The 11,937-nt window shown below is 52.8% G+C and overlaps 1 protein-coding gene across 1 annotated transcript in view; it reads left to right on the top strand.

Moving 5' to 3' along the window:
• Positions 1-6,731: 6,731 nt before the first annotated feature.
• Positions 6,732-11,937, top strand: part of LOC105288989 (synaptotagmin-15-like) — a 6,742-nt gene continuing 1,536 nt past the window's right edge. The window contains exons 1-6 of the mRNA XM_011355458.1: positions 6,732-7,123; positions 7,641-7,783; positions 8,708-9,003; positions 10,480-10,650; positions 11,275-11,428; positions 11,676-11,759. Coding sequence (XP_011353760.1) covers positions 6,732-7,123; positions 7,641-7,783; positions 8,708-9,003; positions 10,480-10,650; positions 11,275-11,428; positions 11,676-11,759 — 1,240 coding nt within the window. The remainder of the gene's footprint in view (positions 7,124-7,640; positions 7,784-8,707; positions 9,004-10,479; positions 10,651-11,274; positions 11,429-11,675; positions 11,760-11,937) is intronic.

Raw genomic sequence — 11,937 nt, 5'->3', positions numbered from 1 at the left:
GAGGTGATCAATACCAGCTCTTTCATTCATGTGGCCCACATCTGGTCATGGGAAATATGCACACATTCTACATTCTGACAAACCCACAGGATCAGGCCAGTGGCAATTCCCCATCACATTCAAGTGGCACATCTAGTACTCAAGGTCCATATGCCTTTAACCCACCATTAGAGGAAGTACAGCTACTTCCCAACACAGCAGCAGCCTGCTTTTGTCTCTTACTCTCTATACACCATCTCAAGCCAGAAGCCACAATTGCCTATGTGCGTCAACCACCAGTCCATTTTCTTCCAAACTCTAGGGGACATAAAGCAAGCTCTCAGAGTGGTCTCGTTGAAGCCAACACTCCCTGGGGGTAGCTACTCCACCCGTCCCCCTTGGAGAGGATCCCCCATCCAGCCCCAGCCCTCACCAAAGGAGTATAACAAATTCTCTCTCTCCTCTAATCTCTCAGCCTCTCCCACTATGAGCCAGTTGTCCAGCTGGTTCTCAGGAACCTTTAAAAATCTGCATCAGGGTCTAGCAACACTCTTTGGAATTTGATAGCTAACTTCTTAGTGTTTTAGCCAAAACATCAATTGAATATCTTGATACTTAAAAAAAAAAAGTATTTCCCAGCAGCCCCCTGGAAGATGTCCTCCTGTGTCTCATTGGCTAAAGCACTTCATATAACCACCCCTAGCTGCAAAGAAAGCTGGTCATGTCAGAATCTAAGAAAGAGAGGTAAGAGTGCCATTAATGTCTCAGATCATTCACATTCACCCATGGGGGCTAAGTAGTAAATTAACTGCTGTTTGCCACAAGGGCTCTGGTTGATACGACTCCAACCCTGAGCAGCCAACCTTCCTTGCAACTACTGCATGGCCAGAGGTGATAGTTCAGAAAGCACAAGCCTTGCCTCAGTCCTTGACTTCTGCTCTGTCTGAGGATCAGCCTGGATAGTCAAGAGACCAGAAGCTACAAAAGCTGATGTCAAACCTAGCCAGCCACTTTCTAGCTGAGAGGACTTAGGAAACTCATCATCTCAGTATCTCTCATCTTCCACCTGAGTAAAATGGGAACAAGAATCTCACAGATCTTGCCCCACCCCTGCTTTAATTAAGACTCTTAGATGAAAGTGTCAAAAATAAACACATACTGGTTAGGAAAAAAAAGAGTAATTTATTAAATCATCTGGGAATAGATGGCTGCCAGCACAGCAGGATCAAGGGTCAGATAGCATCATCGGGCCTTCTGTTCTGCTCTGTACCCCTGTACTGGCTTCATCTCACACACACTCCTCCACATGGGCACTGCCAGCTACCCTAGACTTGGCTCCTTCAGCTCAACAACTCCCACAAAAAAGGGAGTGTCTCTTCCCCTGTAGATCACACAATAATTCCAGGGTTGATTCTGATTAGGTCACAGCTCATCCCTGAACTGTGTGCAAAGCCCCAGAACAGAGGTGAGCTGGTAGTGTGGAGAAATGGAAGAAAATGGCTTATGCAGACAAGGAGATGAGAAAGTAATTCCTAAGAAAGAAAAAGCAGGATGCTGTTGCCACTTGAAGGAAAAAGCTGCAGGCAAGGGCAGGGAGGAGGGAGAACTGGGCAAGGAGGCAGAGAACACTCCTGGTAGGCAGAAGTGAGCCCTGAGCTCTGGGCTCCATGCCAGGACTCTCAGTGGATGTCCATGGGATGAGACACATTTGGAGCCAGACTGGTGGAGTAGGGGACAAGGAGGGAGCTTCTGACAAGGACAGATACTTCCCCCCAAGCTCCTGAAAAGAAGGGGCTACAAGAAATTAATCCTGAGTCCACCCTACTGAAACCAGAGGAAAGAGATGATGCTGGTGGTGGGAGAACCCTTCCCCACCTCACAAAGAGGGACCTGGGGTAGCCAGGTGAGATTTACATAAATGTGAGAAACGCAGTCTTCCACATGTTTCTCAGTGTGGCCTTTATCATGCTCTGGCCTCTGTTCCTGAATGATGAGAGATGACACTTCCTCAGATGGGGCTGATTCTTAAGGTTAGTTGAAAGTGGCCTTTCTTATGAATCATCCATTGCACTGAATTATTTATCGTCTGCAGGCATTTACAGGCCTTTAAATGCTTGAACTTCCTGAAATGCTATTTGGAAATGCTTTTGCCAATGGAAATGTGACTTCCTTTTGGCCATGGAAAAGAAATATTAGCTGCCGTCTCCAGTAAGCAGTAAGATCTGAAAACAGGAAGCAAGGCCAGGGCTGCACCAGACCAGGGAGCCATTCTGATATGAGAGTTGGCTCCAGGCCAGCCTGGTCTCCGGGCTCCCATTGGACAGTGGAAGGAGGGAATACTGACCACAGTGCCTGTGGCTCTTGGTTTAGTTCACGGTCATCTACCTAAGAAATGGTCTCCTGAGGCCTTGTGCAGGTCCTTCAGCTGGTCTCTCAGTGGAAAAGAAAGAATGAGGGGGGCCGAGCATCATGTCCAGCTCTACCACTTACTGGGTGGGCCATGGAACCTTTTTTGATTCGGTTTCTTCATCTGAGATGATGGTTCAGATCCTACAGGGCTGATATGAGGCAGGGATTGATGGGATCATGTACAATGAGCCTGCATCATGATGTCCAGAGCATAAGGAGGAGCAAGAAAGGTGAATTCCTTCTTGCCACCTGCTCTCATCTTCCAATAGAGGAAGAAAGACTCAAAACTCAGCGGGCTGGCTGGATGTGTAAGGTGGTTGCAGACAGAGCTAGCAATGTGAGTACAAAACCCTACAGCTGATCTTCAGAGCCAGGCTGAAGAGTTCCTGTCTGGCCCCAAAGCTTGGGCTCAGAATGTGTATGATGCATGGACAGTGGGGCAGAAGTCAGGGGGCAGTTCATCCTAAGGACACAAGCCCTTTATCCACTATTCAGCACAGCTTTGGCCCCAGAAGCAGATATTGGGGATGCCGAGCTGAATAAGACATGGCCTCTGCCTTTCTGAAGGTCCTAGTCTACTGGAGAGAGTGAGGAGCACCCACTTTCCCACCCCACACCCAGAACAACCAGGTACAGCTCAGGCCCAGGCGGGGCAGCTGGGCATTGGGGAGAATAGTCATGATAGCTGAAGGGTTACATGTTAGCTGCCTAGTCTCAGCTTTGAAGTTCACTGAGAGCTCCAGGAAGCAAGAGGAGGGAGAATGTAAAGTCACCCTCCCAGAGGGTTGTATGGACACTGTAGTCAGCACAATAATGGCTCCAAAGACATCTGTCTATGTCCTAATTTCTGGAACCTGGGATTAGGCTACCTTACATGGCAAAAGGACTTTGCAGATATGATTAAGTTAAGGATCTTGAGATGGGGAGACTATCTGAGTGGGCCCCATATAATCACAAAAGTCTTTATAAGAGGGTGGCAAAAAAAGTTAATGTGAAGATGACAGGGAGTCAGAGAGATTAGACAATGCTGCTGCTGGCTTTGAAGATGAATGAAGGGGCCACTTGCAGAAAGACCCTAGAAGGTGGGAAAGGCTACAGAATGTATTTTCCCCCAATCTCCAGAAGGAATGCAGGCCTGCACACCCCTTTTAGTGTTCTTCCCTCCAGAAAAGAAAGATAATAAATTTGTATTTTTAACCATAGAATTTGTGGTAATTTGTTATAGCAGCAACAGGAAACTAATACAGACATCCAACCCAGACATGAGGGGAAAGATGGGGAAGTTTTACGGGGGGCTCAGGCCCCATTTCCTGGAATACTACCCACATCACCAGCCCAGTGGAAACAGAGGTGAGGGACCCTAGTTCTCTAGACGCTCCAGCTGACATGACTGGGTCCTCTGAGAGAAGCTTTGTAGGCAAAAGGGTGGGTGAAGGAAATATCCTGTCCACAAGACATGAGCTGTACCTGGCTGCTCTGGGTGTGGGGATCCTAGCATGGTGCGGGAATGGAGCAATGGGAGAGGCTCCACTCCTCTGGGATAGCTGCAAGGTAAAGAGGAGCAGATCCCGCCTTCTCACCACTTCATACCCATCCAGACCCCAGAAAGAGAGTGGTCATGCTTGCTCTGCACCCTGGCACCCAAAGGCTCCCAGACCCCACCACTGTATGAAGGGGACCCCAGTTCACCACCCACCCTGCCACACGTTCAGGCAAGGCGGAGCTTCACACACACTGACAGCCTGGCCTACTCTCCCTCTTGTCCACCCCACCTCCTCCATCCAATGACAAGCACAGGCACCACACGGTAGGAGTGTGCAAGCTGGATCTTTGGACACAACCTTCAAGGCTGTAAAACAAGATCAACCCTCCCCCCCATCACGTATTCCTTTCATCCCCACTTACAGATGCCTTGAGATTTCAGATGCTCTCAACAGAGTCCTTCACAGGGACGCTGTCCAGGCACGACGAGGATGCACATACCCTGATAGGGCGCATGACTTGTGAGAGCTGGCAGAGGACCAGAAGGGCCCTTGCCTGAGCCGCTACTTCAAGGCGGCCTCCACCAGCCTCGATGGGCACAGCCCCTGCGGTCTGATAAGAATCACTATAATAATAGGGGCTGCGGGTTCAGAGGAGATCCAGGCGATGCCACCCTTGGTCTAACACTCACTATAATAGGGTTGGCAGGCCAGCCACTGTCTTAAGTGTTCCTTACATCTGAAGAAGGGCCCAGTTGAGACCCTCATAGTAAAGGTCTTACAGCATCCATGGCCTCACCTATCCTTACCCTAAAGCTTAACAATAGATTGTCCCCTGCAGCTTGACCCAGAGCTTGTAACATCTCCTGCCATAGAAAGTTGCCCCGGAACTCATGATTAATGCCCTTATGCTTACTGATCATAATCTTTATGGTCTAGCATTCTGTCCAGACTACTCTCATCTTTGTTCTGGGTTGCTAATACCACTGTGGGACTACATTGCCAGAGGGAAGGCTTAGTGAAGCATAACAGACCCCTGGAACCATCATGAAGCCTCTGGAATAACGCCCAGATTTCTCCTTAAATACCCTAAGCTAGACTGAGAAAGTAAGGCAGTTCTGAAGGTGTTAACCTGCTGCCTTCTCAGATCACCGGTACTCTGAAAATAAACGCTTATTCTAAATATCCCAACTCCTGTATGAGTCTGTTTGCTGAGCAGCGCAGGCAGCCGGAGCCCCGGACTCAGTTGCCCTCGGGTTACACATATAGTAACCTTAGAGGGCGTAGTCTTATTAGTCCAATTGAAAAAAGTGAGCCTAGAGTACTGAAGTAAATTGTCCCAAGTAGCACACAGCAGGAGCGTGGAGAGCTGCTTTAGAATCTAGATGGTGGGGCTGGAGAATCTGCATTCTGCCCGCCTCATTATTTTGCCTACTAAGGTGGCGAAAGAAAACACTTAAGAGCCATATGGCCCGCGAGGCTGACGGGCAGGCTTCATGGGGCCCGGGATAGGGTAGGGGACTACGCCCTGGGATTTGGGAGGCTCCCTGGAGCAGGGGTCACAGCCGGTCCTGGAGCCCGCAGCTTCACCCGCAGAGGAGCTTCAGCAGATGAGGCGCATCCTTAGATGGGTGCGTGCCCAGGAAGCCCTCTATCAGACGCGGGCGGAGAACGCTCCGGTTCTGCCTTCCTGAAAGGGGTGGCCATAGCACCGCACCCCGCCCCTCCCGCAGCCGCAGGGAGTCCAAGGCGCCCGCCCCGCTCGGAGCCCTGTGGTTTCCGGGAGCGCCCGCTCTGCTCCGCGTCCCTCCTGGGCTAAGGCCGGAACCAGGGAGGGGAGGAGCTGTGCCCTCCCGGCGCTGGATCTGTTCTTCCGCTGTCCACAGCCTTAGGGCCAGAGTGCGACGAAGGATAGGCGCCCCCGCGCCTGCCTTCGGCCCCGCGCCGCGCTTTAATACTCAGCCCTAAGGCAGCGGTGGAAGGCGCGGAGACGCGGGAGACTGAGCCCCCGGCCGCGCCCCGACGGCCAGCCGGAGCAGCCCTATGGCCGGTAAGTGCCCTCGCCTCCCCACCTTCGCTCCAGCACTGCGCCCAGCCTCTTGGCTACTATCCTGAGCTCCGCCGGCACCCGCTGGGGCGTAGCCCGGGCACTGGCAGCTCCCGGCTCCTAGAGGGACGCGCTGAGTGGAATGGAGAGGAAAGCCAGCTCCTCGCAGACGCTTACGGATCAGGAGATATGGGGTCTCGCCATGTCATCACCCCACCAGGTCCAGAGCCCAGAAGCCCCAACCCCGCACATGACCCAAGGAGGCCCTTTCTTTGCCCAGATTTGGCAGCGGGCAGATGCCTGGTACCCAGCCTCTGAGCACTCAGCGGGCGCTGGGTAGAGCCTCCCAGCTTTCCGCAAATGTGGGGGTTAGGTGCCAGCAGCAAAGGGTCTGTGTGTCTGTTGCTCACACCTGCCGCCCCTATCCTTGTCCACAGCGCCTCCCACCGACTCCCCTAAGTGGCTCACCTTAGTAGAGGGTTGAGGAAAGGCCTGGGTTTTAGAGAAAGTTGCAGAATTCAAAAATGAGTCCAGCCTGTCAGCAGGTTCCACGATTCCAAAGAATAGGATTCTGAATGCCACCCAGGGCATCATCCCTTCCTGTGCTTTCCCTAAGTGTGTAGTGCCCACACCCAGCTCACTCACAAGCCTGAAGAGGAGCCCAGGGAAAATGGAGGTTCCGATAAGAGAAGGTTTAATTTCTACTCAGAAGCGCAAGGAAATGGCTCATTTCAGCCAGAATCCCAAGTGCAGGGCCAGCTTCTTCCCAAGGGAAACCAGAGGGTGCTGTCCAAGGCAATAGGATCCCAAGGGAAATGGCTTTTCAGATGATACCCAGCAGAGCCCAGCCAGCAGCCTCCTCTCCAGCAGACCCAAGAAGTCTGCTTCTGTGTCGCTCCTGGGGTCCAACTCAGGGAGGGGGGTTGCTGCCCAAATTCTGCCCCCAGCTGGCCACTTGTGTGAAGGAGAGTGACTTTTCCCAGGCATCACAGTCCTGGTGGTCTCCGCTCCCAGAGCAGGTGGCCCTGGTGATCGGGGGCACTCTTGGGGGGCTGCTACTGCTGCTGCTGTTGATTTGGGTGAGCTGCTGTCTCTGGAAGAGGCTTTGTGCCAAGTTCACCTATGAGGAGCTGCCGGGGACAACAGCTGCCTCCAGCCTACAGGAGGACAAGCTCTGCCGGCTGCATGCTGGGACTCAGACAAGCAGGTGAGGCAGGATGTGGGGCCCAGCGAGCTCCTGGCCTTGCTTAGGGCCCTCCCTGTGGCATTTCCCTTGAAGTGGGGCGGGAAGGAAAGGTTTGTTTATGAAGTGCAGACTCTGTGCTGTCACCAGGCTGGAAGTTATCACATAGAAACCCTAGAATCCTCGCCAGAGCCATGAGACAAGCATTATGAAGCACATTGTCCAGCTGAAGAAAGTGAGGCTCAGAGGACATAAGTAGTAAGTGGGAAAACAGGCATTCAGACCCAGGCAGGCTGACTCCAGAGGCTGTGCTTCTTCTTCAATTAGCCATTGCTATGGGCGCACAGAGGTGTTGGCTCTGGTTATGTGAGTATGGGGGGCGGGGGGGCAGTGCAGTGGCCTGGTATAGGGCCAGAAAATGGTGCTCTTGTCTCCTCCTCTTTCTTCCTCCAACCCCTGGCACTCGACACCTCTGAGCTGAGCTTTCTGAGGCCACACCATTCACTTGCCACCTGTATGTTGTCTCTTTGCCTCTGGACAGGCCACCAGGTGTGCCATTTGTGGTGCCCCCTTCCTTCCAAAGCCGAGACTGGGTGCCCCTGCACAGCAGAGAGTGGGCCCAGGCACCACCAGACCCCTGCCTAGCTCCAAAGCTCCAGCCCCATTCCACTGGCAGCAACCGTGGTGAGTGTGCCTGCCAGGGCCTGCCCAAGGGTCAGGGTCTACTCAGGGCAGGGCAGATCAATCTGCTTTCATGAGCCTGGCTCCAGAACACAGCTTGGATGGGCCCAGGGATGCCAGAGTTGGTCAGTGTTCAGTCTTTCCAAGTACTTCAGTTTACCAAGTGCCTGCGGCACCCCAGCCCAGGCCAGATATGGCCTCATGTACCATTTTGGAGTTAGACTTCACCATGCCTCTTTTGGTAGAGGGACTGTCTCCCAATTTTACAATTTATAAACTGAGGTTCAGAAGGTTAACTATGCCTTGCCCAAGGTCACAAAGGCAGTAAACAACAGAACCTGTGCTGAATCCTTTTCCAGGATCAGGAGATGGCTGATCCAGAGGGCAGAATGGTAGGAAGTAGGTGCATAGCTTTCTGCTCACCTCTTTATTCTGAAGGCCTTTCAAGAGACCTTCCCAGGAACTACCAAGTTTCTAGCTTGGCCTTTCTAATTTGAAGAGGAAGAAAAGAGGCAACATTTTATCACTGAGATGCCACAGAAAGTGGCCAGACCAGGTGCTGGGCTCTGTGACCCCAAAGCAGGCCCTGACCTCTGGGTACGGGGATTGATCACAGAAGATGGGAGTTGAGTAAATACTGTGGCCTCTGCTAGGGACCCCAGGGAAAAGCAGCCCTGGATGTACAATGCCTTAGTGCTGAGAAGGCCTCCTGGAGGAACTAAAGTAGAGAGAGGGACTGTGTTTAGACTGCAGAGGAAAGTTGGGGTGGATGTGGTTAGAAGAAGCAAGAAGCCACAGGAGAGGCCTAGTTGAGGCATAGCCAAGAAGTGATTGGCCAGGAGAGAGGCAGCGAAGCCCAGAGCTTGCTTGTCCCCCAGGCCCCTGTCTTCCGCTGGCCTGCCAGACCTCCCAGCCCCTGTATTGCAGGAGATGCCTGCGTGGTGGGGACCATCAACCCAGAGCTGTACAAGTTCCCAGAGGACAAGAGTGAGACCGACTTCCCTGAGGGCTGCCTGGGGCGACTGTGGTTCTCTGTGGAATACCAGCAGGAGGCCGAGCGGCTGTTGGTGGGCCTGATCAAGGCGCAGCACCTACAAGGCCCCTCGGAGACCTGCAGCCCCCTGGTGAAGCTCCACCTGCTGCCCGATGAGCGGCGCTTCCTCCAGTCTAAGACTAAACGCAAAACCGCCAACCCTCAGTTTGATGAGCACTTTATCTTCCAGGTACAGCCTCTGGAGCAGGCAGGGTCTGGGCAAGAGTAGGCATTATGCAAGAGAGCCACAGCCTCCTGTGCTAGCCAAGGTCCTGCAGCCTCCAGAATCCCCAGGCCTCAAGTCAGGGCCTACAAGAGCCCTGAACTCTGATGGCATGGGGAAAGGAGAGACTTGGAGGATAAGAGAGCAGAGGGCTGGGCTCCTCCTGTCCAGGATGTCTGGAGGAGAGAAAAAGAAAACACATTATTGAAGTGCCTACTGAATGCCAGTTTCTGGTCCATGGAGCATAGAAAAAGAACCCCAAAGCCCTGGAGCACTATGGGGTTTATGGCAAGGTTATACAAGGAATTCAGAGGGTAAAACCCCCAGGCCCCTTGAAATGAGGTCAGGAACTCACCTATCCTGTCAGAGGCCAGCACAGGACCTGAGAGCCATCCTAGGCAGGTGGTATATTCGCTGCACGGTGGACCAGTTGGCATAGGGTCTGGAGGTATAAAAGCTATTGGGACACTGAGCCAAGCTCACAGTGGCCTGGGAGCCTCAGCAGGTGACTGAGGTTCTTATGGGAAACTAACCATCAAGAGCTGCTGAGAGGCCTTGGACAAACATTCTTAAGAGCTGAGCAGCAGGCTGGCTGGCAAGGTAAGGAGAGGTGGTCAGCATTCAGGAAGAGGCAAGAGCCCCAGTTCTTGCCTTCTTCCGGGGAAGAGAGCCGAGAAGAGGAGTGGCATGGGGCCCAGACGCCAGCTGTCCTGCTGGGTACAAGGCTATGAGAATTCACAGGTGAACCTGTTCTTGTCAGGACATCAAGACCAAGTTGTACGGGCTGGCTGACCAACATAGCCATGTGTCACGCCCTCATACTTATCTTTCTTTACCCTACCCTGACCCACTATTAACTTGATCCTGGCCTCTCTGTGCTTTAAAGAGAAAGGGGAAGAAATACAGGAAGAGAAGAAAATCAATATTAATTGGTCATTGGCTATAGGTCAGACACTGTGATTATCCCAGTGAATAAGAACCATTATCCCATTTCACAGGTGAGGAGACTGAATGTCAGGGAGAACGGAATTGTGGTGCCCAACTCAGATAGCAGAGATGGGCAGGTTCCCTGGGCTCCAGTGGGAGACCTCTCACAGTTCTATGTGCAGGCAAATCATTGGGAGATCCTGTGAAACAGCAGATTCCACTTCATGGGTCTGGAGAAGGGCCCAAGGACCCATATTTATGACAAGGTCCAGAGGGTGGTGGATTGTGCCGATCCTCAGAGCACATTCTGCGTGGTGAGGCTCTGGCACACATTCCTACCTCCTGGGGGTACTGGTCCTGCTGCTATGAAGGGTGCCCAAAATGGCTGAGTTTGGGATATACAGGTCTTTGGTTGTGACACCCCTCACCAAAAGCTCCTGTGTCCAGAACAATGTGCCACACTATCCCATCTCTTGTCCCCACTCCTGACCCCAGCCCAGCCTTCATCTCCCCCAGGTGTCCGGCAAGAGCATCACTCAGAGGGTGCTGAGGTTCTCAGTGTACCATGTGGACAGGCAAAGGAAGCACCAGCTCCTGGGCCAGGTGCTGTTCCCCCTGAAGAACGAGACCCTGGCAGGCGACTGCCGGCATATTATCTGGAGAGACCTGGAGGCTGAGAACCTGGAGGTAAAGGCCAAAGTTACCAAACATATGCAACTGCGTGTCAGACTATCATGGGCAATCAGCAGGTGTGGCCCAGCACCTATTGGCCAGCTTTAGCCCTCAGCATACTGCCCACCACCCCTGCTCAGGGTGGTGGGCCTGGGTGGAGCTGCATGAGATAAAAGGGGTGTGTGAGATCACTCCTGGGCAAGGAGGGGCCACCTGAGATTCTTTTGCCCTGGAGGTCAGATTACCTGGAGCAACTTGAAAAATCCATGTTTGGATGCCCATCCAGATTAAACAGCTGTAAAAGGCAACATCCCAAATGGACCACCAGGGAAAATATTTACCTGCCTTCCCCCAGCTCACAAGAAAGACTATTCTGTGGCTCAGAATAGTTTGGCATTCCCCAGACCTGGGTTTGAATCTTCAACTCTGGTCCTCACTATTGTATGATCTTCAGTACCTTAGTGTCAACTCTCTAGACCGTAGTTTCTCCGTCTATAAAATGGCAGGTGGGCTTAAAGGAGGGAATGTGAGTATGTCATGTAGTACTCCATGCCTGACCACTGTGAGAAAGAAGGAAGACACTAGGGCTCCTCCAGCACCTGCCAGCATGACAGCGTGCCTTCCCCTTGGCCTTTCCAGCCTCCCTCAGAATTTGGCGACCTCCAATTCTGCCTCAGCTACAATGACTGCCTGAGCCGTCTGACAGTGGTCGTGCTACGAGCCAAGGGCCTCCAGCTCCAGGAAGACAGGAGTTTTGTCAGTAAGTTTTCCTCTTCAGGGCAGATCCAGCCCTGTAAGCTTGGGACCTAGGGCTAGAGTCTGACCCTCACCCCTGGCCATCCAGTTTCTGCTTGCCTACTGCCTATCACAGAACGCTATCTCCTGAGGCGCACCCGCCCTCTGTGGACATTGTGGTATGAGAAGGAGCTTCTTGATGTCAAATCCAATGCTGCATTCCCTTGACCACCACCAAGACCTCCAAGGCCCCTGAGACCAAGTCAATCCCTCACTTTTCCCTTGAACTGTGCTGCCACCTCCAGCCCTCCCTTCTGTGAATGGATCCAGTTCCTCCAAGGAGAGGTCCTGTGTGTCCTTGCCCCCCGGGACGGCTCCACTGCACACAGGCATGACCCTCTGCTGGAAGAAGGTTGGCAGGCCACGTGATGCTCTGCTTCCTCCAACTTCCCAGACCCAGGAGCTAGAGGAGTAGAGGCTCTACACTGGCTCACCCGACGTTTCTTGCCCCTATGTGGACCTCTAGCAAGGTGGTGGTTGTCTGCCACCTGTGTTTCTCCACATCCG

This window comes from Pteropus vampyrus, unplaced genomic scaffold, assembly GCF_000151845.1.
Source record: "Pteropus vampyrus isolate Shadow unplaced genomic scaffold, Pvam_2.0 Scaffold20, whole genome shotgun sequence".
Lineage (NCBI taxonomy): Eukaryota > Metazoa > Chordata > Mammalia > Chiroptera > Pteropodidae > Pteropus > Pteropus vampyrus.
Note: the sequence above shows the minus strand (reverse complement) of the source record. Positions and strands in the feature narration are given on the sequence as shown.